General features: G+C 40.1%; 3 protein-coding genes across 7 annotated transcripts; 1 reads left to right on the forward strand and 2 right to left on the reverse strand.

Moving 5' to 3' along the window:
- Positions 1-269: 269 nt before the first annotated feature.
- On the reverse strand, positions 270-5,758 carry LOC137601765 (junctional adhesion molecule A-like). 2 transcript variants are annotated; one of them, XM_068324147.1, is made up of 8 exons: positions 5,606-5,758; positions 4,811-4,953; positions 4,476-4,546; positions 4,128-4,333; positions 2,974-3,237; positions 2,406-2,717; positions 1,839-1,917; positions 270-1,340 (listed from the first exon to the last, which is right to left on the reverse strand). In XM_068324147.1, exons 1-8 carry the CDS (start codon positions 5,664-5,666, stop codon positions 1,277-1,279), a joined length of 1,200 nt encoding a protein of 399 aa, XP_068180248.1. In that variant the 5' UTR covers positions 5,667-5,758; the 3' UTR covers positions 270-1,276. The 2 variants fall into 2 exon arrangements, with proteins under 2 accessions (XP_068180248.1, XP_068180247.1); XM_068324146.1 differs by having other exon boundaries at positions 1,839-1,920.
- A 2,137-nt stretch (positions 5,759-7,895) lies between these two features.
- On the forward strand, positions 7,896-18,991 carry hpn (hepsin). 4 transcript variants are annotated; one of them, XM_068324143.1, is made up of 13 exons: positions 7,896-7,965; positions 9,070-9,244; positions 14,010-14,117; positions 14,241-14,282; positions 14,695-14,824; positions 14,919-15,038; positions 15,215-15,255; positions 15,934-16,099; positions 16,604-16,794; positions 17,950-18,045; positions 18,177-18,319; positions 18,463-18,627; positions 18,852-18,991. In XM_068324143.1, exons 2-13 carry the CDS (start codon positions 9,208-9,210, stop codon positions 18,894-18,896), a joined length of 1,284 nt encoding a protein of 427 aa, XP_068180244.1. In that variant the 5' UTR covers positions 7,896-7,965; positions 9,070-9,207; the 3' UTR covers positions 18,897-18,991. The 4 variants fall into 4 exon arrangements, with proteins under 4 accessions (XP_068180244.1, XP_068180243.1, XP_068180245.1 ...); XM_068324142.1 differs by lacking the exon at positions 7,896-7,965 and adding an exon at positions 7,972-8,315; XM_068324144.1 differs by lacking the exon at positions 7,896-7,965 and adding an exon at positions 7,972-8,210.
- LOC137601763 (carcinoembryonic antigen-related cell adhesion molecule 1-like) lies at positions 18,949-25,150 on the reverse strand. Its single transcript, XM_068324141.1, has 10 exons — positions 24,970-25,150; positions 24,261-24,590; positions 23,951-24,175; positions 23,382-23,660; positions 22,427-22,696; positions 22,264-22,339; positions 21,627-21,672; positions 21,248-21,379; positions 21,106-21,173; positions 18,949-20,855 (listed from the first exon to the last, which is right to left on the reverse strand). Exons 1-10 carry the CDS (start codon positions 25,007-25,009, stop codon positions 20,795-20,797), a joined length of 1,527 nt encoding a protein of 508 aa, XP_068180242.1. The 5' UTR covers positions 25,010-25,150; the 3' UTR covers positions 18,949-20,794.
- Positions 25,151-27,527: the final 2,377 nt, after the last annotated feature.

Genomic DNA, 27,527 nt, shown 5'->3' on the forward strand with positions numbered 1-27,527 from the left:
CAAGAAAATATTAATTAAATACTCTGTTAAAAAACATGTTTTTAACATTATTTCCCCGGCTGTGCACCAGCAATATCTAATTATTCTTAGGTCTTCTCAGTAAATATGCTTCATGTGTTTTTTATGCTAAACATAAGCAGACTTTCACCAGACTGTGTGTCATGAAGCTGGGCTATGCTGCCCTCCTGAGGTTAAAGTAGTTGGTACATACTGACATCAAAAGAATTTCCCTTCATGCCACCAATCCTGTTTAATACTAGGCTCCAGCTGGTTTATTAACACAAATGTTAGCAACAGAAAATATATACAACAGTTCAGTGTTGATTGGACCAATGCATTTTAAAGTTAAAGCAGCTTTTGAACATTAAAAATGTCACTTTAACAGAAATAAAGAAGTTTTTGTGATTAATTTAAAACTCTCTTTTTAAAGTACTTGTACTCAGTATTCAAAATTACAGACTTTCTGGTGCACCACTAATAAGCTTTTCTCACTTTCATACAAGGATTCAGACCAAAGCTGATTTCTAAAAATAGACAAATGAGATGCAGACTTGATATATCAGAGTACATTTTCTAAACGAATGTGGTGTCACTGTCCTCCTGGCCTTCAGCCTCCTCCGCTGCTCCACAGGCTCTGGTCAGCATCTGCTGGAGCCTTATCTCACTGAGGGTTCACTAGAAACCACACATGTGACCGAAGCACAGCCAACAAAGAGTTTTAATTGGATCATTAAAACGGGATAGTCCATCCTCATCTTCATGTTTATTGGCATAAATGTAATTTTAGCAACATATTCTTCAATTTTTGTTGAACTTTTCTTGACATTACTTACATGGTAAGCAAGGCAGGCAGTCAAGTCCAATACCAGTAAAAATTTTCATCAGTGGTCATGTCATGAAATCAAACTGAGAGGTGTGTGTTTCATATCTGTTACTGCAACACTTTAACTGGGTGAGCAGAAAGTAGATGGGTTATCAGCTACTACCTTGTCCCACAGTTTACTGAATTTAACTTAATACACGCCTAACAAAAACAGCAGAATAAAGATATTCCAACAGTTTTTCCCCTTTTCTTCACTTCAAGCTATTGTAACTAACAACTACCTTGAAACATTAAATCATGAGTTCATCCTCGTTCAGTCTGGTGCATCGAAAGGCAGGAATCAAGTATTTTGGCTGAGTATCCTGTTTCACGCTTGAAAGGCGACGCTTGAAAATCAAGTGTGACAAAAGAACTAATAAATACAAAAAGTCTCCTCTTTTTTCTGTCGTGACGTCAAGGTGCTGTAGCACTAGTAGCAGTGAGGACATAGGAGTGGTGTGTGGACGGCTTCCGTCTCCTGAAAGCACAGACAAAGAACACTGATAACACTCAGGAACACACACACACACACACACACACACACACACACACACACACACACACACACACACACACACACACACACACACACACACACACACACACACACACACACACACATGTGCGCGCGCATATAGTTTATATAAATATATACATATATATATGTATATATGTATATATATATATATATATATATATATATATATATATATATATATATATAAACACACATGTTTATACAGTGTATGTTTAATTAATTATAGTAAATTATCAATATTTTGTAATATTGACCTCAGTCAAAAGTTAAGATATAATAGATAACACAGCAGTGAATGTTCAAGCTTTGAATGTTTAAATTAGGTGTGAATTCATTTTAACATGAACAACGTAAAGCTTTAGACATGTTATCACCAGGCCTTATGAAGAAATAAAGAAGGAAATACAGACAATGCTCCAAGAGCAGCAAAGATCTCACCTTATCATGAGAAAAGCCACGATGGCTGTAATTGCCAGAAGAACACCGATAGTCACTCCAATAATCACAAACGTGTTTCCTGCTGTAGTCCAAACAGAAGGGACGAGATGTTACAGCTCATCAAACAGTCATAGTAGACGTTAACATCTGACTCCATATTTCATGGAACAAAATTCAAAATATTTGAAGTAAATCTTGACTGAAAAGATATTTCCTGTTTCCTGGAACAATATTGGCCTCACACAGCTTTGGAATGTGTTGGACTAACTCTGGTACAATGAGTGAGCTTTTGATGAAGATGAGGAAACCTTCTACATGCGGAAAATACAGGACACCAGACAAACTGAAGTGATATAAGTGATCTGATATGATCTGATGATTATACACAATAATGTCCAGCACTACAGTACTCACTCCAGTCTTCCATTGTGGAAGTATGTTTTTATGTTTTATACATTTTAATAAATTGAAAAAAAAGCTTCTAAGGATAATAACCTATAGCCCATATTTTACCAAACAGTATTACTCCTTAGTTTTCCTCTGCGGGATCTTGGTTTCCTACTGTACCTCTGGTATTTCTGAGCGTCATGCTGGAGGTCTGTGACCCGTGAATGTTTCGTGCTACACAGCAATGCGGTCCGTCCTCAGCGGTGCTGATGTTAGCACTGCTGAGTGTCAGGTCTCCTCCTGTGGGTGCAGCCAGAGATTGTCTTGCTGAGTGAAAGCTTTTGTCTTCTGTAGGGAGACATGCTGCACCCTGGTACCACAAGTAGGTGTGAACAGCTGGGTTAGCATCGCTGCTGCAGGTCAGAGTCACAGGAAGGTCGTCCTGCAGGTCTCCAGGAGGAGAGACTGAGACCACTGTGTCTCGAGGGGGGTCTGGATGGGAAGAAAATGCAAAGGGCTTCAGACCAGAGTCAGACGAATGCTGGCAACTTTCAACTATATTACAAACTGAAGTTTAAACATCTCATAAAACTTTGTGGTTTCTCCATCTTTCCTGCTCTTCTGATTTTAAGTTACATAAAAATATTGTAAGAGGAATAAATGAAATTGTGCATTATTCTCTATTGTGTTCTGAGGACTTCATATTGTTCCAAACGACAGTAGAAATCTGACTTTAAGCTTCACTTACACTCGACATCAACATGCAGCAGAGTAGAGTTGTGGACCTCGTCTCCGGTCTCTACCTGACAGTAGTAGCTGCCAGACTCATCAGATGTGACCTCCCTGATGCTCCACACCCGTCCTGTGTGAGCTGAACTCAGGCTGGTGGTCTTGTACCATCTGAAACGGGCCTGTGGACCGACTGCAGGGCCGCAGCAGGCCAGACGTAAGGGCCCCCCCTCTGTTATTCCTCTTGGGGGACTCGATAATACGGTGACTGCCGTGGACGAGTCTGCAGAAAACAGAGTTAGGATAGAGAGAAAGTGCATGATGTGGATTAAACATTATACATATTCAAATGTACTCAGTCTGAGTTGAGAGTCTTCTAATAAATTGTACTACGCTGGATTCTGTACAGTCTTTATAGGTTATGTTTACTTACAGTTCACAATTTCTTTTTGTGAAGGAGTTTTTGCGTCACACAGCTGTTTCTCAGGAATTTCGTTAGACTGTCTTTGTGGTTAAACAACACACACACACAACTCTACACACACAAAGTCGTCAACAACAGGCTCTAAAACCTGAGATGCCTTAAACCCCTTTTGAAACACTCTCGTTACAGACATGTTTAATTGTGAGCCAACATGTGTGGCTATGAGGGATTCTGCCACAGACCTCAGTGTTTAACCGATCTGAGTTTCTGCTGGTTTTATACACAATGGTCGGTTTCAGTTCTGCTTCTTATAAATGACACAAAGTGTCAGATAGTTGTATTAAAGGTTTAATTTTCACTACATAGGTAGTAAAACATCCAACAATAAAGATGGAAAACTATAAATTTTAATAAGATAAAAGACCTTTATTATTTGGTGAACGACTTGGATGACAACGCTTTGCTAAAGAGGAAGATGCTTGTTGCGCTGATGGTGATGATGATATTGACTTCTGTAAATTACAATACATCACCCCCGAAGCGGTGATGTATTGTAATTTTCAGTGTTCATGTGTCCGTCCGAACACACAAACACTTTCATCTTTCTATCTTCACGACCGTTATATAGAAAGATAAAAGAAGGAAGCCAGAGGCACAAAAATGTGTAGGTCAGGGTAAAATGTTGAATTCAGGGGTGTCGCGCGATGTTGCAGTCTCTGACTGCCCTCATGTAAATGAAATATCCCCACCTGCCACTAGCAGCTGCACACCTCTCTGCTCAGGCATCTTCTGTGTGGGGTGACTAGTGATGAGGTAGAAAACATACGCCCCACTGTCTGACTGTCTCACGTCTGAAAGCCTCAGAGAACAGTTCTTTGTTCCCGGTTGCCCCAAGAACTGCACCCGGTTGTTATAGGATGGGTCCAGGAGGATACCAGAGCTGTGGAAGACATATCTGAGACAGACAAATGACAGACAAATGACAGACAAATGACAGACAAATGACAGACAAATGGCCAGACAGAATTAGATCTCATCTTCTTTGCTAAAATGAAACCAAAGTCTGGTCTTGTGAGTGTGAGAACCTTCAGCAGTACCTTGGTGTGATACAGCGGCTGTCTTCAAGACACCACATCTCAGACAACACTTTATACTGGCCCTCTCCTCCCTAGCAGAGAAAAATAATTAAAAATAAAAAAAAAGTAAGATACGAGCTTTAAAACAAGAGGTAACAAACTGATAAATCATGTTTTCATAGTAACCTGACTACAAATATTCAAAACTCCCCAAAACCTTTGGTGTCATATAGTTAAAACAGGAAGTGTGATTTTACACACACACACACGCACGCACGCACGCACGCACGCACGCACACACACACACACACACACACACACACACACACACACACACACACACATTCTTCACTCACTTGAGGAGAGTGCTGGCCCTCTTCCTTGCTTCCATTAGAACTTTGAGGGTAGTCATAAGAACAAGGCAGAACCACTGAGGAACCAACCACAGCACAGATAGGACTGGAGGGGAGACGAACTGACCAGTCACCAGCCAGCACACCTGACAGAAGCACACGTCACAAATTACACAAGGGTTTTCACTGAATGGTGGAAAACTCCCCAGGAATGACAGGATTTCACAGGTAAATTACAGTCCATCTATCTTCTATTCCCTCTTCATCTGCTGTGGCGGGTCGTGGGGTGCTGGAGTCTATACCAGCTGACTCGGGGCGTGAGGCATGGTACACTCCTGAGTGTGACCCTAGTGCACCGCGGAGGTGGGAGGAAGCCGGAGACCCCGGAGAGAACCCACTCAGACACGGGGAGAGCATGCAAACTCTGCACGGATCTATTTCCAACATTAAGACAACTTGAGCTGACTGGCAAATCCTTCCTTCACCACACAACAGCTCTAACCACAATGCAGTTCTCTACATTGGATTTCTTGTGTTTTCCAGAAAAAGCATCTTCCTGGCCGCTTTCTTTGTCCTTTTAATTGCGAGGTAATTGTGACAAAATTAATAAAGTATATCATAAAGACAAAAATATTAAAACATTTTACCCAAGGATCAGGCAGATGTTAATTACAATAAGTCCAACATGACGCTGTCCTCCTGAATGCTTCATGCTAATGATCTGTTGGAACTACATGCGGGGTTAGGACAGCTCTGGATGGTATCATGAATGCTCAGGTGCTTTCAAACACCTCTTACCTTTCAGAGACAGTGTGAGCAGCAGCCAGCAGCTCTGTGCAGCTCCTCCATCCACCCACATCTCTTCCCACGGTGGACGTTTGGTGGTCAGTCAGCTGTCACCTCCTCACCCCAGACACTCCGATCCTCTGCTTTATTCTCGTCTTGCCAAGCAGACACTTCGGGTCAGATTGTTCAACTTCCCCTTTACTCTGTCTCTCAAAAAGGAACTGGAGGTGGTGACAGAGCTCTCGTGTGAGCAAAGGGTATCAATAGAGTACATGAATACAGTCTGAAGCAATAATACTCAGCACATACTGCATATATGCGTATAGTTTTTGACAAAATAAAATCAACAATCAGGTTGATGCAACAACCCAATCACACATCGGTTTCAGGAGAACTTGTGTATTTTCTTGGCTGTCACAGCTGCCTGACGTAAATCTCATGTCATTTATGGTGTTTATTTATTTTATTTATTTATTTTATTTATGGTGTTTATTTATTTATGGTGTCATCTATGGTGACCAGCAGCACGGGGGCGCCACAGGGGACCGTTCTATCCCCCATTCTCTTCACCCTCTACACATCAGACTTCAAGCACAACTCGGATACATGCCACATACAGAAGTTCTCCGATGACACCGCGATAGTGGCATGTATCCGGGAGGGTGATGAGGGGGGGTACAGGGCATTGGTGGCTGACTTCGTGGAGTGGTGCCAACAGAACCAGCTCCAGCTCAACGTCTCCAAGACAAAGGAGATGGTTCTGGATTTCCGGCGGGCACCTCCCTCTTCACAGCCAGTGATCATCAAAGGCAGTCAGGTGGAGGTGGTAGAAAACTATAAGTACCTGGGACTGCAGCTAGACAGCAGACTGGACTGGTCACTCAACTCCAACTGTGTGTACAAGAAGGGGCAGATGTACTTCCTAAGGAGGCTGGCCTCCTTCAACATCTGTCCTAAGCTCCTTTTCATGTTCTATCAGTCCGTAGTCTCCAGTGTGCTGTCATACGCCATTGTGTGTTGGGGTGGGGGGGCCAGGAAAAGAGATATGGACCGTCTGAACAGACTCATCCGCAGAGCAGACTCAGTGGTCGGGCTGAGCCTGGACTCTGTGGAGACGCTTCTGGAGAGCAGGACCATGTCTAAAATTAAGGCTATCATGAACAACACCAGCCACCCCCTACACACCACCTTCTCCCAGCAGAGAAGCACCTTCAGCGGCAGACTGCTGTCACACAGCGCCTCCACAGAGAGGCTGAGGTCCTCCTTCGTGCCCCGTGCCATCAGGGGGTACAATGACTCTCTCAGGAGGAGCGGGGGGGGAGGTGGCGAGGTCAGCACGGGGTTGAATATGGATTTAATTTAATTTAATTTAAATTTAATTTTATACTGTTGTATATATATATATATATATATATATATATATATATATAATTTATTTATTTTTTATACTGTTTTATATTTTAATTCAATTTTATACTGTTTAGATTTTATTTTATACTGTTTATATTTTAATACTGTAATATTTTTAAATTTTATACTGTTTATATTTTAGTTATAGTTTAGTATATAAGTCCTGTTAGTGCTGCATGTGTCTGTCTGTTAGTGTAATGTATGTCTTGTGGTATGTCCTGTGATGTCAGTGTTTCCTTTTCTCCTGGTGTTTATCCAGTATTATTTGTTATTTAATGCCTGAGCAGTGGATATATGCAATTTCCTCCGGGATTAATAAAGTATCTATCTATCTATCTATCTATCTATCTATCTATCTATCTATCTATCTATCTATCTATCTATCTATCTATCTATCTATCTATCTATCTATCTATCTATCTATCTATCTATCTATCTATCTATCTATTTGGAGGCTGCAGCCGTCGGTAAAAATTATATTTGGATTTTATTAATATTAGGGTGAAGCACAAAGGAGCTGCCTACCGCACTACCCCTCATCATCTGCATGCTGACAGGCCCCTATTGTGTGTGTGTGTGTGTGTGTGTCACAGGCCTGTATACGGACACACACACACACACACACACACATGCACACACAGGTGTGTGCGATTAACAATAGCTAACTAGAGTGGACAAATAATTTCCCCTATATGGATTAATAAAGTTGATTTCTCTCTTTCACACACACATGAGCTGATCCAACCCCGTAAACTACATTTCCAGTTGCCCCCACGTCCCCAGTGGGGTGTGTTCCGTGCAGTGGGGTAGACGTTCACCTGACGCAGGTGGGCGGGGTCACACACCTCTCATTGGAGCTCACGCGCCCGCTTTGACCACTCAGACCCTCTGACGTCACTCGTAGCCTCTCGCCTGCGCAGCGGAGCGCTCGGAGGACGAGCGCACAAAGCCACAAACTTCGGGTAAACTTTGGTTTATCTCCGTCTCAATTAGCCCGGGCTTCCAAATGTTCCTCCGCTCGTCTGTTTCCGGTGGTTTCGGCCGACAGGAACGTTTTCTGGAAGCTTTGCTGCCTTCCTGCGTCTTTCTGTGGGGTCAGTAACCTGCGGAGAGAGCACAAAAACGGATTTACTCAAAACTGGATTTATCTGCGGTGGAGTTGAGGCAGCAGGCTGCTGTCGCCGGTCATCGATAAGGACGGTTTATGGTGTGTTTGGGACGGGTTATGGTGTGTTTGAGAGGGAAACTAAAATAAAATAAGCTGAGAATCTAAACCAGAAGGCCAGACTACACCTGCTACGAGGAGACTCAGGTGAGCGACGCTCTGATTCCAGCCCTGAAGCTGTCAGCCTGTTTTGGGGTTATGAGGACCTAAATAGTTAAATGTGACACTTCAGTTCGCTATTGTTGTCTTTATATGAGACTTAATTCCAAATAACTCCAAATAAATGCTCAAGCTGCTTTTTAAACCATCTGACAACAACATAACCCTGCTTTTGTTTTCCAGGGGTCTCTAACTTAATGTACTGACAGGTACAGATGGCTCTACCTTTGCTGAATTCAATGCAGTTCAATTCAAAAAACTTTATTTGTTCTCAAGGGGCAATTGGAGACACATAAAGCAGGACTGATGCACATAAAAGAAATGCAGAGTGCAAAGGGCAAATAAAATAAAATTAAAAAACCCAGACTTAATACACGTAATACACTCAATACAATAAAGGTTTATAAGGTCTTCTAAACGTTACAGGAGAATATTGTTGGCAGGGGAAAAATACATTTATCAGTTAGAGAACTTGGCCTTCCATCCATTTACCGGTTGATATTTTATATTGGAGTGTACCAGTCAAACATAATGCTGTGTGTTACGACGTAGTGAGTTGTAATAATCTGTAGTAATATGAGAAAGGATTCCAGATTTTTGGCAAAATAGACCTCTGGCTTTACATGAAAAACAGTAATCAAATGTGATCTCACATATCTCGGTCAGACTACCTCTGATAAACATGGGTAAACAATAGATTGGCTCTAATGTATTTGTTTAATACTCTATATTATTTCACCAGATAAAAGTGACTGCTGAGGGGTTTGAACTCCTGCTTTGAGGAGAGACGCAACGAAGGAAGGAAGGAAGGAAAGGAGGAAGAGAGGAAGGAGGGAGACGTCTCTGTCTTCTGTTTCCACTGGCTTCAAACTCCACACAGATGTATGCTGAGAAGGTAGTGACGGAGGGGAAGATGGGTAAGTTCACATCTCACAGACATTATGGTTCTTGGTCACTTTCTTGACAATGCAATCAAACACGCACGCACGCACGCACGCACACACACACACACACACACACACACACACACACACACACACACACACAATCGCACACACATTACAATGTGTGCCTGCTGTCTGTATTTGCGGCAGACATCAGTCTTTACTGTTAACCATTAACTGTCAGGGCTGCTGGCTCCCTCATGTTCTCTAGATTTATTTTTAAAGTTTGGCTTAGAACCACATTGATTTGTTGCAAAATGTTTTTAACCAAAAAGATTAGATAGATAGATACTTTAATAATCCCGGAGGAAATAGCACAATTAGGTAAATTTAGGTAAGATTAGATTAGATTTAGTCATTAGATTTAGATTAGGTAAATCTTTGAATTATAATGTAATATATTGATGACTGGGAATGGAACAAACCATCCTTTATGTCAAAATATACTTCATTGGAACTCATTGTAGTTTTAACAATGAACCAACACCCCTCTGTTGGTCATAAACACAAAACACCCCTCCCAATGTATCCTCATCACAGTGACGGTTCAATCAGAACCCGTGCTGATCATTCCATATTTAAAGGGGAGGCATCCACATCCATCCTCCTGTGGCTCTGCAGTTAGATAATGGGTTGTAATGAAGCTTTATGGCTCCTCATGGGTTTACTGCTAATAATACGATTCTGTTTTATAGAAGGAAAGATAAGATTTCTTTCTGTGTTGTACTGTTGCTACAAGTGTGAGTAATGTGAACCCTGAAATCACGTGTTTTTGATCGTAGAAATATTGACCTCACATTCTCCCGTCGTGTCTTAAAAGCATTTTGAACTGTAGACCAGCGTCTACAGGAGCTGTGACAGAACAAGAAACTCACCTCACATCTATTTATACCCCACTGCTCTAGGTAAAAGTACACCTACCTTATTTATGCAGCCGGCCGTCTGTCACTCAGTTGTATCTGTTGGTGACTGGAATCAACTCCACATCATCTGCTGCCCTCATATCCTTGTTGTGTTCTTATTGTAGTGTGTCACAACATCCTCAGCTGGTTGTTATATGGTTTGTGAGTCCACCCAGACGCAGTGAATCACAGTGGGTCCTCAGCGCTGTTAATTACAGGAGACGTCTAGTCAAGGAGTGGCACGTGTGGCGCGGCTCATTGCTGCTGTGGTCATGCTTACATTAGGTGTGACGTCACCCGCTTTAGGAAACAGTGTTTATGTTAGCAGGACATGCTTGAACTCCATGAACATACATGAATAGACAAGTTGAAATCACAAATATGACCATTCAAATGTAAGTAGTCCTATTACGCAAGCCGTGGACGCCTTTGAAATCATTGTTTTTACCACATTGTGCTTTTGTGTTTATTTTTACTTTTTTCGCCATGACAACCAGGTCTGTGAGTAATACCTTCTGCCGTGTGTCGGGTCTCCTGCTTCTGCACACTTAGCTTTGCCTTTTCCCATTCTTGTCACATTGGCGTCACTTAACGTTACTTGTTGTCACTCACGCTCACTTATTGAGTTGTGGAATTTTCATTCTGGATCAATCCTACTGTCAAATCTGTTGAGTGTGTTTTTCTGTGTCTTACTGTTGGTTTGTTTTTTGTTTTTGTTTTTTTTGGGGGGGTGGGTCTCAGACAGCTTTATGTCTCATCTGACCTGCCCCTGTTTGTGAACCAGTCATTACACTGGAAGGCCTTTCATGTTGTAGTGCTCCTCCCTCCATCCCAGAGAATGGGGGATGACACTGAACCTCTTTCGTCCTGTGTCTTCTGACTGGTCACATGACACATAGATGAAGGTCAAAATTGCAGAAAATAACATGTGGATATGTTTATCATGTTTTTGTGGTTGGTGATAAACAGTCAGTGATGATTCATTTCTACCTCTCGTGCCAGCCTTATTTACAACAGTGGCACAATAACCATGGTGACAAGCTACCCACCACACTGAGGGGATGCCCTCAGTGTTAAACAAGAACCAATGCAGTCACAGACTGCAACATCCCATGACACCCCTGACTTGAAAATTTTACCCTGACTTACTTGCATAGGTCAAAGATCAGAGCTAGTTAATTTCATAGATCAAAGCACTAGCTTTGATCTACAGTCTTACACTGGCCTTCTCCCTTAACTTATCTAGTTCCTGAGTGTACAAAACTTGAAATTTAATCATCATCTCATCTCATGGTGGACTAACGGACGAACATATGGACAAACACACAAACAATGACAATTACAACACATCACCACTTTGAAGCAGGATGTAATAAGTCCTGAAACAGGTTCCGGGTTTGTTTCCTTTATGTGAGGTGTTGTATGTTCTCCCTGTGCCTGTGTGGGTTCTCTCTGGGTTCTCCAGCTTCCTCCCACCTCCATACATATGGTGAACTGATCACACTCAATTGTCCATAGGTGTGAGTGTGTGTCTTTGTTTGTCTTTTGTGTCGTCCTGTGATGAGCTGGCGTCTCATTTGGGGTGTGCCAAGCCTCTCACCTGTAGCTCATTGGGATAGACCGCAGCAGAGCTGTGACCCCCCCCCCCACACACACACAGGACGGGTGTTCTCAGGTGAAGGTGGACACAATAGAGTGATTGTTCTGTCTGTAACACGATTGTGGACGGCAGCCTGTTGGGAGAAGGAGAGGAGGAAAGAAGGAAGGAGAAAGGATTCTGGGAACAGGGGGGTTGGCTGCGGTAGTAAAGGTGTAGATGAGATGTGTGGAAGAAGGACTGGGTTATTTCCTGGAAAGCACAGCCTGAGGGACTGAACACGAGACGGGAATGTTCCTCTTATAAAATGTCTCATAGAATTGATAGGCTTGTCTCCGTCTTACCTTTTTAGGCAATCTTATAACCTAAGCAACAATTGGACCCTTATTATGTTGACTCAGGGAACTAAATGGGAAAGAGGCAGGGGGGAGAGGGCAGGTATGGCAGGAGAGGAAGGAGACAAGCGCCGCAGCAGGAATAAGGGCATTGGGGAAAATGTGCAAAGAAGGAAGCAAAGCAATGCACGGTGTCTTAATCATGTTATAATACATTCTAATAATCTTAGGTTTCTTTGGGAGCAGGAGCCGTGAACAGAGAATGTCTGAATGAGATGCAGGCAGGAAAGAGACAAGGCCCGTTCAATGTTTTCTCTGACACTTACAGTATTTCCAGATCTTTCCTGGCAGATAATGAAAAATATTATTATTAAAGTCCTGACTGCCTCATAGACTGATCAACACCATAATGAAAATAAAATCTGCTCACTCTTCTAGTGTGTTTTAAACCCTTTTTAACAGTTAAATTCAAACACAGGCTCTGATAAAATATCAAAGTACTGGATTTAGGATTACACAATGTGAAATTAAAGACCTAAGTTAACTTTAACCTTTCTCCACAAAAAGAAGTGTCTCCCAACATTAATTAGTGACCTCACATACTGTTAAGATATCAATATTCTGTTTGTTCGTTTGTTTGTTTTAGAAGCTCTATGTAGGTGGAGATACTGTAATGTAACAACAGCTGGATTCCATTTAGCTGCTTCAGTTTCAGGATCCTGATATTTCTGGCTTCCTTCCACATTTTTACATAAAAAACTAGAGTGAGAGATAACAGGATGTAACTGTGCCTGTAGTCCAGATTAACAGCTTTATGATGTGATTTAATGCATCTGTGTTAAAAGCTGTAACTTCAGCCTCCTGCCATTGTCTGCACTGTTGATTTAACTTGATGACTCCATAACTTGATGATATTTTGATGATAATGACACTGACTGTGGGTTTGTGTAAATGTTTGATGGTGGGAAGCAATAGCAGAAGAATAAAACAGAAAATGTACCAAATGGGTCCAACATTAATGGGTAAATTTATGTGAAACAAGAATACTCAAAGAAAATTTAAAGTTCATCCAGATACAACAGATGTAATATCGTAGAATAATATGGAGACACATGTGTGGCTCTTTCTTTTTTATTTAGGTATTTTCGTTAGTCACAACAGAAGCAGGTGAAACTAATGTAATGACTTATAGCTCTGTCCCATCAGAAGTGTCCTATAAAGTTAATAATCTCATTGATTTTTTCTTTCTGTTGTATACCTGCAAATGAGAGCAGAGGGCATAAACCTACAGAGGTGCTGGTGTGCATGGAGATGTTACATGACATCATACCAGTTAAAGAGTTTGTTTCTACTCTGTAGAGAAATGCTTGACTTTAGACTATTGATCTAATCTGTGTAATTTGTACTTTTCAGTCTTTGCCAGGAACTGTATTCACTTCATGTCAGGACAGCGAGCTAAAACTAATGATTTTGCTGATGTTCGTTGTTTGGTCACTTGGGAGTCCAAAAAAGAGCCCAAATTAAATAACAGCCTGAAACTTTGAACCTTTGCCATGCATTATTATCCAGTAAAGGGCTTGTCATATTGGCATGTCCAAACATTTTGAAATGCCTTGCAGGCATCATAATAATATTCAAAAAGACTTTGAGGGTTATGTGTTTTAACATTTGATGCACAAACTTTGAACTAGTTCATTTGAGTGCAGGTTAAAACCGTAACATCCTGTCTTCATGTAAAATATAAACAGATCCAAAATAGTTATTTTGGAATTAGGCTTGCATTCATGTGTGTCTTTGTTCCATGATAGATAGATAGATAGATAGATAGATAGATAGATATACTTTATTTATCCCAAACTGGGAAATTTAGAATATATGAATATACTGTATGTGTGTGTCTACAGGGAGCAGGGGAATCTCTCTGACCTGCGTGTTGACCCCCTGCCGTGTGATTGGTGTGTGTGTGATGCTGATGACCTTGGGAGCCATTGGAGCAGCCGTCTGGACCGTAGGTCAGACCACACACTATCATCATCTGAGGTTTTTTATTCAGAGTACAAATATCAAAGATGCTGCCATCATTGCACATATTTAATATCTTTTCTTTATTTATTCTTTTTACTACACCTCTGTAGTTACGTATTGCACTATGGAAGAAGACACAGGACTGTATGATGGTGAGTAAGAGAAGACAGGTTGATGCTGAATATAGACATCAGATATCATCAATTATATGTTACAATTTGAAAAAACCTGTACAATATATGTATATAAAATAACATCTATATATCTATATTTATAGGTCTCTCTATGAATATAAATATAAATAAAAAATAAATAAATGAATATAAATATAAATAAAAAATAAATAAATGAATATAAATATAAATAAAAAATAAACAAATGAATATAAATATAGGTCTACTTTGTATTTTGGGGTTTGCAGAAATGTTTTTAGGCTCAACATGTGATCTTCTATGTGTTTTTCTGTAGGACCAGGATGTAATCAAATTATGTCACAGGAGTTTTATTCTATTACAGCCTTTTTTTATATTGTCACCTCAAGTAACCACAGGTTATTTCCTGCAGTTCAGGTAAATTCTGCCGACCAGCATCTCAGGGTATACGACTCTGCCCAGAGGAGGTGGCGTCAGGTGTGTTCCTCCTCAGCCAATGAGCTTTTAGCTAGCATTAGCTGTGAGGAAGTGGGCTTCATCAGGTGAGTTCTTTTTTTTTTTTTTTTCACAGTTACGTCTTATTGTTTTTATGCTTCATGCTGTAATCCAGGACTGAAGTGGGTGTGCTTTTTTCAGTGTGGTGAATTACTCGGTCACATCAGTGCCAGAGGCCAGTGGAGATGGTGGAGAGTTCTTCTGTGTCAGACAGGAAGAGCTCAGCTACGGCAAGAAAATCAAAGACTCCTTGTTCCCATGGTAAGACACACCTGTTTGTCTGACGCAGCAACCGTCTCACTACACAGTCCTCTCTGTTGTTCATCGTGCCGTTTCTTTCTCTCTGCTCATCTCGGACACAAAGGAAGCTGAACAGGAACTTAGTTTGGATGTTTTCTCTCTCTGTCTGGCTGTTTCTAACTCTTTCTCTGTTTCAGCGACTGTGAGAGCAGGGAGATTCTCACACTGTTGTGCCAAGGTAAGATGTAACCTCATGTCTGATTATTACTTCTGACACGTGTGCTTTTATTCCAAAGTGACTAAGGCATTATATTTTCTGACAGAGACATTGGTTATTCAGACACAGCAAAAAAAAAAGTTGATAATGTCAAAAAATCCTTTGTATTTGACCCCGAATACAAAACCTAAAACTACAGTAGCCCATAACTGATCAGAGGCTGAAAACAATATATCAGTTTATTCTAAACACAGTAGACATGAGCTTGTCTCCCAAGTGACAGTCCTGTGGTTAATCCATCCACCATAATCTAAATGGACCTTGTTGGTCTTGATGCTATGTGAGAGCATCAAATTTAAGTATGAAAGGAGTAATATTGTAGCTGTTGGGTTGTGGCAGCAGCAAACATAGGAAGTCTTGTTGTTGTGATAATAATTTGCACTCATGAAATGATAATAACTTGACTTCACCATCATGGAAAAGAAAAATATTGCTTACCTTCTACCATTCTGTCATTGTTTCCTCCCACACACCTTGTCTGTTCCCCCTGTCCTGTCTGACATTTCCTACCTGTTTACAGCCTGTCTGGTATTGTTTTTTGTTCTGCTTATATCTTCTTTTACCTTTTATTGCCTTGATTTTCTTCTTATTTGCATATTTGCCACTGTCTCTGTGAATGTCTCCTCTGTGCCCCGGCAGACTGTGGCAGGCGGAGTTTTGCGGCTGACCGTATAGTCGGTGGTGTGGATGCTCGGCAGGGCAGTTGGCCATGGCAGGTCAGCTTGCAGTACGATGGCGTTCATCAGTGTGGGGGCTCCATCATCTCAAATCGTTGGATTGTCTCAGCAGCGCACTGTTTTCCAGAGTAAGGGGTGAAACTTCCATTTAAATAGAAATCAAGTTATTTTTTGATAATGCTGGAATTGTTACCTAAATTTTTGTGTGAATGTTTCACGAACAAAAAAGACAACTTACCTTCTGATGAAGACACAAGTCATGCCATTGCTTTATGTACAATATTTTTCGCACTATAAGGCGCACCTAAAAGTCTTTAATTTTTTCAAAAACCAACAGTGTGCCTTATAATCCAGTGCATCTTCTATAGGAAACAGTTGATAAGGTGCGCCTTATCAACAGATTATAATCCAGTGGACCTGATATATGAAACAGTTTTAACATAGGCCATTCATTGAAGGTGCGCCCAATAATCAGATACACCTTCTAATCCAGTGGACCTTATAGGTGAATTTTTTTTAAAAATTGGCCATTCATTGAAGGTGCGCCTTATAGTGAAGAAAATACTGTACTACATTACATTACATTACATTATCACATCATTACACTTTCCTCTCTGACTCTTTCCATACAGGCGGTATCGCTTTGTTAATCGCTGGCGTGTGCTTCTGGGCTCCATCTATAACAAACCAGTTAACGCCAACGTGGCCGAGGTGAAGACCATCGTCTACCACAGCAGCTACCTTCCCTTTGTAGATGCTAACATCGATGACAACAGCAGGGACATTGCTGTTCTGGCCCTCTCTCAGCCCCTCACGTTCAGTGGTAGGACACATTTATATCAACAAATTGAACACTCATCTACTCACACCACAGTAGTTCATTGTCTATTGACAATAATTAGAGAGGAGGAAGGATGATAACAAGTTAAAGGAGACCCAGAGTCATCAGTCATTATGATCAATAGGTTTCCTGTTTCCATGTTTGAGTCAAAATACTTAAAGGTATTTTGTTCAACATAATTCTATCAACACCAGACAGGATGTAACCTTGACTGTGTCTGATACTGTCTTGGAATCTCATCACTTCACTAAAACCACACGTCTCTAATGAGAGGAATGATTTACCATCTGGAGAGGTTTTACCACTATAGATGGTAAATGTGATTTAAAGTGCTATATTAAGTCACAGAGAGAGACGTAGGTTACGGTGTATGTCACAGATGAACAACCAAAACTAGAAATAAGGGCTTGATGGTAAATACTGTACCTTTATCTGTTCGTTGTCTATTTCTGAGGAAAGATCATAGTGATGAAGGTCTGGACCGAGATGAATGAAGAAGCAGCACAGAGTTCTGAAATGAAACTTGATTAAACTTCATCTGTGGAGTCATTAATGATGCCTGTTTCATGGGAAACATTCAGTGACTCGTGTCTGACGTCTAGTGTTTGATGTTATAATTACAACCACAGTGCAAACAACATATAACACGGTTAAACATCTCTTTGCTCAGTGTCTTGATATATTTTTTTATTTGTAGATTAAATGTCACGAGATTCTTACGAGTTTAATTTACTTTATCATTGGCTTTGAGGGAATGGTTCAGTGAGAATGGTTATAACTGAGTAACTTGTTAGATGAGAATTAAAACAAATTGTTTTACAGTATGTCCTGAATGGGAACAATAATCAGGCATGAGCCATCATAACAATCCCTTTAAACTACAATAATCGTGTGAAGTTTAGTTTATTGTGTATTTTCAGGCTGAGACACATCACTTATTCTCATTTTATTTAGTAAACGGTTGAAGAATGTCACCATATGTCATCTTCCCACTGTGAAACATGAGACAATTCTCTTCTCTGCATTGTATAATGAATAACCATTAGATGCTTGTGTGTGTTGGTGCGTTGGTATTAGTATTTACTTATTATATGCAAATGTGTTTAGGTGAAATTGTCAATGTTTGTTTGTGTGTAGAGTACATCCAGCCCGTTTGCTTGCCAGCTTATGGTCAAAGACTTATAGACGGGCAGATGGGAACGGTAACAGGCTGGGGAAATGTAGGATACTATGGTGAGCCTACATTCCATTTCCCTTCCTGGACTTCAGTGCCATTGGTGTCTGACAGTTCCAGTGGTTTTCAATATTTAAACAAATCAATATGTTCAATATGAGCTGTTAGAAATGGTGTTTCTCACTTGCAGGCCATCTAGCAGATGTTCTCCAGGAGGCTACAATCCCCATCATCAGTGACACTGTGTGTAATGCTCCTGATTACTATGACAACCAGATCACCACCAGCATGTTCTGTGCTGGTTTTGAGAAAGGAGGCACTGATGCTTGCCAGGTCAGGGAGTTTAATCTGGTGCCTGTTTTTCTGAAAGCTAACAAAATGTCATATATGGTTCTATTTTTGGTCGCTTGAATTTTAGTTTCTTGCATAAACAGTTTATAATGTCTCTGAATGGCTGTAGTTGTGTGTGCTCTCAGGGCGACAGCGGGGGTCCTTTCGTGGCAGATGACTGTCTGTCTAAGAGCAGTCGGTATCGTCTGCTAGGGGTTGTGAGCTGGGGAACAGGCTGTGCCATGGCCAAAAAACCCGGCGTCTACACCAGAGTGTCCAGGTTTCTGCCCTGGATAACAACGGCAATGAGGGTAAGAAAACATGACCACAGGAAACGGTAATAATTAGAGGACATGTTCTTGTCACACACAAGCATGATATTGCCTTAAGGAACCCAAATGTCATCATAAAATCTTGCGTCACACATATGCAATCAGCTAAGGCTGAGTTTTGTAAGTTGTTTGTAAGTCTCATGTAAAGTCTGCTGGATCAAAGTGTTCTTCTTGTGATTTATGTCTTCTCGTTTCTTTTTCAGAACTATCACAACTTACCAGGCGTTCACAAAATGGCCCGGACATGAGGATCCTGCTCCCATGTTGATTCTTTTCCTTCTCTTAAATGAAAGATGTCAAAGATCCTGCAGGGACAATTTCACCAGGGTACAAAAGGCTGAGAGGTGCCCCTGATATCACGATTCCATTATTTTTAAGGAGGTTTTAAACTCTTCCTTAACCTTTACACAACTTTGCAGATGTTGCTCTTAAAGAGACGTTTATTGAACTCCATGCAAAGAGTGATTGATTTTACAGACCTTGTTATTGAGAGGTTATTAGTGAGGACAAAAATGAAAAAAGAATAAAAAATAATCGCTTTGCTGGATTTGAAATTCCAGTTATGTAAAATATTAGATTATTTTTCTGTGTTGACTTTTTCTTCTTTTGGTGTATTTTTAGCTTCATCTTGCTGTCACCAGGCACGCAGTTGATAGTAAATATTGTGACTTATGAGCTGAACAACTAAACCAAATTAAAATGTAAAAGCTCAGGTTCATCTTAAACATGCAGGTGTGGTTATTTGTGACCAGCGGTCCTTGTGCACAGTGAATAAAAGAATTTGTTAGTCATGTACTCATTAAATTCCCAGGCAAGCTTTATTTTGTAAAACCTCAGTACACACAAATGTTACTCGAAGCCAACGACTCATGTGTAATTACACTGTGTGCAGTAGCTGAACATTAATTATTCACGTAAACTCTCTTTTATATCCACAGGAACTGATGAAGGTGACAGTGTTAATGTGGAATCCAGTATTTTGTTGTTTCCTTGTAAATACTAATTATTATCTTGTTTATGTAGCTGCTTATTTGAGACGTAGATCTTAAAGCCAAAAGTGCAATAACAACTTAAATCATGAAATTATTAAATATTTTTTACTTTGGCACACACTAATTCCAAGGTGCTGTTGATGTGTCACCACATTTACAGGATTGACATCAGTTGTTAGTAGAAGCCCCTCTGCTCAAGTTGAATTAACTTAAACTACACAAACACTATTGTGTTCAGTGTGTTCAGATAACAGTACACTAACAGTAACTAAAAGAGATCAATAGATAACAGTAAACTAAAAGAGATCAATATCCTCCTGTTTTACTTATTTGTTTTATTTCTTTTGTAAGTCGGTGTACTTACAAAAGGGTTATTTTTACACTTGGACAAAAATACACATTTTTAAGAATAAATAAAATGTTTAAAAATAAATTTTGACCAAATTTGATCCACAGGCGAAATGACAAACGATAACTAGTCAAAATACACATTTAGACACAAATGTTTATCATGAAGACCTTAAGTTTTTAAATCATTTAATTTTAGTGGTGTCACACACTGTCATGAATCTAATCAAAGATTGGGATGGGAACACTAGTAGTCTGGAAAGTTCTACAGCAACCTCTTCTAGCATGATGTTCTGCTGTTGAATGAACAGAAGGTAATGTCACCAGCTTGTCCCATAACACTCACCACTGGGTCCCCTTTATAATAGAATTAATGTATGTGCATTTATAGCATTGATGTGTGTAAGAGAAATAAATATTGTGAAATTTTAAATTGTTGAATTGAAATAAAGCCTTCATTTAAAAATAGCTTGTGTAATAATATTACATTTGTGTAGAGTAATTACACTGTTGTGTACAAATACCTCATCATGACAGAACTATTGTGTTATCAGAAATCTCAAAGTTAAATAAAATACCTTCACTGCAGTGTCACTACTAGTAAAAATGCAGCATCGTAAACAAAAATAAATACAAGAAATTAGATATTTCAACACTTTCCCAAGCTGGTTTGTTCTAATGTTAGTACTCCTGTCATCAGATCAGTCTTTCCTGGAAAATTAAACTTCACAGTTATCTTCAGACGAGAGACCGTTGTCTTCTTGATGATGATGGAGATTCATGGGTCTGAAATGTTTCAGTCATTCTCAGTTGGATGTTACCACAGCAGCATAGATCACAGAGTCTGTGTTTGCTTCAGCTTTAAACCTGAGGACGAAATTATGACATTTGTGAATTTTATTCCAGATTTTTACTTAATTTCAAAATGTGGAATTCCTGTCATTAATGTGACTTATGATGACACGTTGAAGCAGAACCTTGAGCCAAGCACTCGTGTTAAGTTTTATTTGTTGGATTCTGGAATATTATTATACTTTATTATACTGTACATACAAAGAAACTATATTATTTGATTAATGAGTGTGGAGTGCAGTGATCAGGTCAACAGTGATCCTACCGGCTGGGATGTCTGGGACTGAAGGTCACGCTGGAGTAAACTATCTCATTGCCATGAGATGTTGGTGCCTGAAGGGAGAGGAGTTAATTTGTTCAATCTCAGAAGACATTTGATTGTTCAGCTTAATAGTCAGTATATTTACATCATGTTGAAGGGGTGAACGAGGGGACTCAGCTGCAGGCCGGTAGGATGGCAGCGTGTGGTTGACATAGAGACTGTTGGGATCATCGTTGGCAGAAGAGTTGTGCTTGTGGGACCTGAGGTCTGACACAGTCTGCACAAAGGAGGAAGTGATTATTTCTACTCTATTATGATGAATATTTTCAGTAGGTGCTCATTTGAATGTTGTTTCATTTGAGTGGTTTTGATCTTGCACAAAAAGGAGAAGTTAAGCAGAAAAATAGGGAAACAAAACAAACAAAAGTAATTATCTCTAAACCATTGTTGGCTCTTTAATTATGAAATATTCACAAATCTTCATATATTTAATCAAATGCAGATATGACTGGATAATGACTCACATTAGATGTACTGACTTTTTTCCCTGCACGGGTCATCAGTTTTCTCCTGCCAAGACAACAAAAACCAAAAATGAATGATTTTGAAAACCTGTGTTGCTCAATGTTGGACGTCACATTTTGGTGAAGTTACTATGTAATAACGGAAAACAGCAACTTGACACTACTTGGACATTTTTAGTCACTGAGTTGTTGGTGAACAGTTTGTCTAATGAAATGTAGGACTAGTAATGAGCTTTAAGTTGTAATTATTGATCACAACTGTACACAGATAGACTCGAATGACATTGAATTCTACCACTGAAAGCAGAAAAATATGAAAAATGTTTAAATAAAAATTAATTTTAAATATTAAAATATTAAATATTAAATAAAATGTACTTCACTGCATAGAGAAATATTTTAAAAGTTCTTGGTTTATCAACAAAACAAGCATATAGTTAGACGGACGTGAAGAATAAGTGACCAAAGAATGGGAATTATGATTACATGTGTACACACCATGGCAACGCTATGTGAAACAACAGAGTGTTACACAATTAATGGAAACCACATAAATGCAATTCAAAGATGCACATGTGACTCATTTGTAATGGTAAAACTGACAGATACTTGTCGTCTATGTCATTCATTCACTGACCAGAACAGAAGCGCTAACAGAAGTGCCACAAACAGGAGGACCCCAATTCCAGCTATGATAGAGACCGACAGGTTGCCTGGTGGGAACGAAGAAAATAAACACGAGTCACATTTAATGTTTGATTCAAAATTAAATGATTTTCAGAAAGTCAAATGACACAAACCATAGTTCTGCTGTGAGATCAGAGGCATCTCACTGGAGTTCTTTGCCCCCCATCGGTTGCTGGCCTGACAGATGTAGAGCCAAGTGTCTTGTCCCTCGACAGAGGGAATAAACAGCGTCTGTCCTGAGCCCACATCCAACATAGAGCTGGTGGGGTCTGACCTCATGAACCAGGTGTAGCTGTCTGCTGCGGGGTTAGCCGTGCTGCTGCAGGTCAGATTTATGCTGCTGCTCCCAGTAAGACGATCAATAGTAACATTCTCTGGACGGTCTGATGAAAGCACCAACAATTGACATGTTAACAAGTTCATTCCAAACTGAAAGAAATCCAACAATTTCTTTGTTAAAAAGAAATTTAGTATATCCTATCTTACCATCCTTGATACTGTTTTCTCTGACTTGCTTCCTTTTTTTAATTTAAATGATAATCCGTACACATGTGTTGCTTTTAGGGATTTTATCTCATTCAAATGAAACATTTACAGGTGAGATTAGTTGAAAAGCACTCGTTTGAAAAACTAGAGAGCAAAGGAGCATTCACTGACACAAAGGAAGTTTTGTTTTCTGTCTTGCTCAACAGGATTATATTTAAAGAAACTCCCAAAAAGTAGTGGAAGGCTGTGGCATGAGCAAAGGAAGAATGAAGGAAATTTTGTTATAGATACAAAAAAACGAATTCTTTCCACTTTGTTCAACAGTGCAAGATAGCGATTTAAAAAAAAAAAAAAAGTTTTCCATAATCACAGAAACATTGGACTTGAACTAAACAAGTCTTCTCTCTTTAACCTGAAATGTACAACATGTGTCATATTCTATGTACAGTAATTTGTGTTCCCTATTCTTTGGTCAAGACAGTCAAAGTAAATGAGCGTTTGTCAGCACTTACAATAAATTAATATTATATGAGAGACCAATGAGAGCAGACATTTATGTTGACTTGGAAACAACAAACCTACACTGGACATCCAGTTGAACGTCTGTGGAGTTAAAGAGGTCGCTGCCTCTCCAGCTGACGTTGTTCCAGGCGTGACAGCGGTACCATCCGCTGTGGCCGGGCTGGATGTCAGAGATGGTGTAGTTCTGTCCTGACTGGAGCAGCCGTCCATCTTTATACAGAGCGTATCCACTCCGTGTCACAGGTGGGTTCGCATCCCCGTGACAGGTAAAGGTTACTGAACTTCCTCTGACAACATCTCCTGATGGAGTCATTGACAAAGTCATCTTATTGGGAGCATCTGATTGAGAAAATTTAGCATTTTTAGTCTCATTTCATTCATTCATTCATTCATTCGTTCAATAAATCACAATGAAATTAAAAACAGAACAATAAATTTTATTTTTTTTTGCCCTCTGAGAAATGGAGTCCATTATTTCTACATTTACTTAAATGTCATCTGCATTTTTGTTTCACCGAGAAAATCAAACAAATTATTAAGAGGAGATGAAGATGAAACAAATTCAATGAGACACAGGGAGACTTTAAACTGAGCTTTGGAGGTTTATGTAGCGTTATGGTTTTACTCACACTGAACATTCAGAGCCACAGGATCAGATTGGACCCTTTCCCTTCCCCAGACAGCACAGTAGTATTTCCCAGCATCCTCCCTCTTGGCCTGGAAGACTGGATTCCATACAGGTTGTCCATCTCTGAACCAGACTACGTGTAACGTCGTGGAACAATTCAGGTGACATGTCAGCCTGACACTTTCTCCTTCTGCCACAATGCTGGGCTGTACATTACTCTTCAGGTCTGATCCAGAAAATCACAGAGTTAGATCAATTTGACTCAAACACAATTACTTCATAAGGAATGTTTTTTGTAATACATGCTTTACCTTGAACATGTAAATCAAAGAATGTTTTACTCATCCAACTGCTTAATATTGTAGAAAAATGAAAATAGTATTTTCCTGTGTCGGCTTGCTGAACATCATTGATCTGCAGACTGCAGTCACCCTGGTAGTTACCCACATATTTAAAGTGGCCTGTAGGTGATTGCAGCTCTGACAGGGGGACCAGTTGTTCATTGGGACCAACTTTGTACCAGTCCATCCCAGTAACTATATGGCCGCGGGGATAGTCATACTCGCACTTAATAACTACTACGGACCTTCGTAAAACACACTGGTTGTAGAAGATCACCTCCCAATCCCTGCTCCACACACCTACAGGCAGAAATGGAAAAAAATAGAATTAAGTGTCTGATGCTTTTATTTCCCACAGAAATTCAATGAATTAAAACCTGAATTTAAACCATGCATATATTTTGCATGCCTACAGGCCCCTTGTGTGTGTGATTGCTTCAGGGGCCTGTACATACATAAAAGCATGTTTCAAAAATATACTAATTAACCATGAGTGAAAAAATAATTTCCCCAAGGGGATATGCAAAGTATACTGTACTTCCTCTTATTATTATTTGGAACATACTGAAACATGACTGCTAGAAATTTATCATTTAAGGTCTGAAAACACATTTCCATTATTTTTGAATTACAGTCACCACATATGACATTCATTAATTTAAGGAATATGCCTACTTACCTGGAGCAATAACCAGAACAAGCAGAACCAAAGTTTCCATGATTATAGTCAATCTGTAGCATCGAGACACAGGGTAGGAATCAAAATACAACCTCCATGAAATATTAAAAAGAAAGGAAATCCTCAGAAACACCTTGTGTACTGTGCAGTAGCAGCTACTCACTACTGAAGCAAGACAACTTGTTGCCTTGGACTCATTCAGAAGTGATTTTGTTGAGTGAAAAGCAGAAGTAACACGTTGTGGCATTTCTGCTTCCTGTCAGCAGAGCGTTACAGGTTCATGGGTAGAAGCTGAAAGTGTCCCATAATATGACTCAGACAACCAAAGTTTTTCTCTGGGAAAACACGACTAGAAATTATTCATTCGCTGTACATAATGACACAATAGATCAATATCTGGAAGTGTAGATCTTTTGCTACAAAAGGCAACACACACACACACAAGCTGGAAGTGGAGGGTCAGTGAGGTATGTTGAATTCGAACAGACTGATGGCAACTAATATTTTGTGCCAGTCATACAGGATGATCAGTTAGATCCCCCACTTATTCTTGAATGCAATGCAATAGGGCTCCACAATGCCCAGGTGATCCATCCAGGATGTACCCGGCCTCTCACCTGTAACTCTAACCCTAACCCCTAACCCTTAACCCTAACCCCTAACCGTAACCGTAATCCTAACCCCTAACCCTCTATCTCCTAACCCCAACCCTAACCCCTAACCCTAGCCCTAACCTTAATGGGGTCCAGCAACGCTCGTGACCCACGAGGTGGAAAAACGGCTGTAGAAGACTCAATGAAATTATGTCAATAATGTGGTTACAAACATAAAAATGCTTTCGTCCCTGCTAACATTACTCCCTCCTGTCCACAGGATGGTGGTACTGGACTAGTTTGATGATGGTGACTGAGGACTGGTCCCTCTCTCCTGTCCTCATGGACTCATCAAACTGAAACGAGTTGAACTCACAATGAGAGAGAGAAGGAAAAAAACTGCACTCTAAACCGTAGCATCATGCATTTTTATTTGTCTTACCACATTGGATACTTCAACTGCAGTTCCACAGAAAGACAGGAAATGTCACAACGAGTACATTATAGTGGTAAATTTATTGATCCATATATTTCCTGTGCACCACATGGGTTAGAAAGGAACATTTCAGGACAAAATGTTCATCTTTTGAAACTGAATCTGAGCGGTACATAATATATGAAGTAACAGCGTGAAAAAGTGCGCCCTTGTGTGGTCCACCTCATTGCGGATTTTTGGTCGGCAGTCACGTGATACCGTAGGCGCATTCTATTGGGTGACAGCATCTGGAAGTGCGCTTGTTCCGTCAGTCTCAGACTTTCGTGAGACACAAAAGTGCTTTAAACAGTCCATAAGAGTGTGGGTAAAGGTAACACAGATAGAAGGTGGTTTAATATCAGTATGGGGAGGGTAAATTAATGCTTCAATTACCGTAAATATTAAATAGTTTGTTGCTATATCGCGGAATTTCGTTTGTTGCGGGTAGTCCTGGAACAAATTAACCACGAGTAACGAGGGACTACTGTAATCCCTAAGACTAACCAGAAACAATTACAGGACATAAAAAAACCACGTAAATTAAATAAAATACTGCAGTAATGTAACTTACCTTTCACTTTAACCCCTTCAAAAACAAACAAGCTGCAGAATATCAGTTTTTTTTATACAGGTTTTATCATTTTATTTCATTGTAATTATCCACCAAACCTTAAAGGCTGGTCCATGAAAATATTGTCTGATGTTACACTGGTTGGGGACCACCAATTTAGAGAGAAATAAGAGGAGGAGGAGGGAGGAGATATTGTCAGTCAGAGTCATCAGAGAGATTGCTGTGTTTCTTTTACACTATAGTCACTAGCCTTCTCTTTATCAGCCATGGTAAACAGTAAAGTATTTAAGGTACAAAGCCTGATGCTCTGAGATGCTCACAGAGACAAGTAGAAAAACAAATGGGGGAGATGAGTGTTGGAGATGTGTGAACACAGCGGTGCAACGCAACATTCTCATAGCTGCTCTGCCATTGGCTATTACGAATTACGTATCTTCCTGGCATACCACTGGCTAAGAGGGATGCCACTCCACCTCTGTGTGGAGCTAGAACGGTGCTTATGGAGTGTCTCGGCATTCGGCACTCGACCCGTGAGGTAGTCTGATAGTTTTGCGCGAATATAATAACTTTGTACGTATTCGCTATGGACCCCTAGAAAGTCACGTAGAAAAGAGGAAAAGAAAAGACGAAAAAAATAGTTTTTCTGTCCATACAAACAAAGCAAGAGATCATAGGAAAGCGTGAGAAAGGGATGCGTTTGGTTGATGTCACCAAAGAATATGGCCGTAATGCATCTACAATCAACACGTTATTAAAACAAAAGGAGGTTTAAGGAGTTTAAGGCATCGCGTGGGTGGTTGGAGAAGTTCAAAAGGAGGACTGGAATTCACTCTGTTGTTCGGCATCGTGAGGCAAGAGTGCATGAACCAAAGAGGACAAAAACAATGAGGACAGCAGTTAAAAGGTAAATGACCATCAT

Source organism: Antennarius striatus, chromosome 9, assembly GCF_040054535.1.
Source record: "Antennarius striatus isolate MH-2024 chromosome 9, ASM4005453v1, whole genome shotgun sequence".
Classification (NCBI taxonomy): Eukaryota; Metazoa; Chordata; class Actinopteri; order Lophiiformes; family Antennariidae; genus Antennarius; species Antennarius striatus.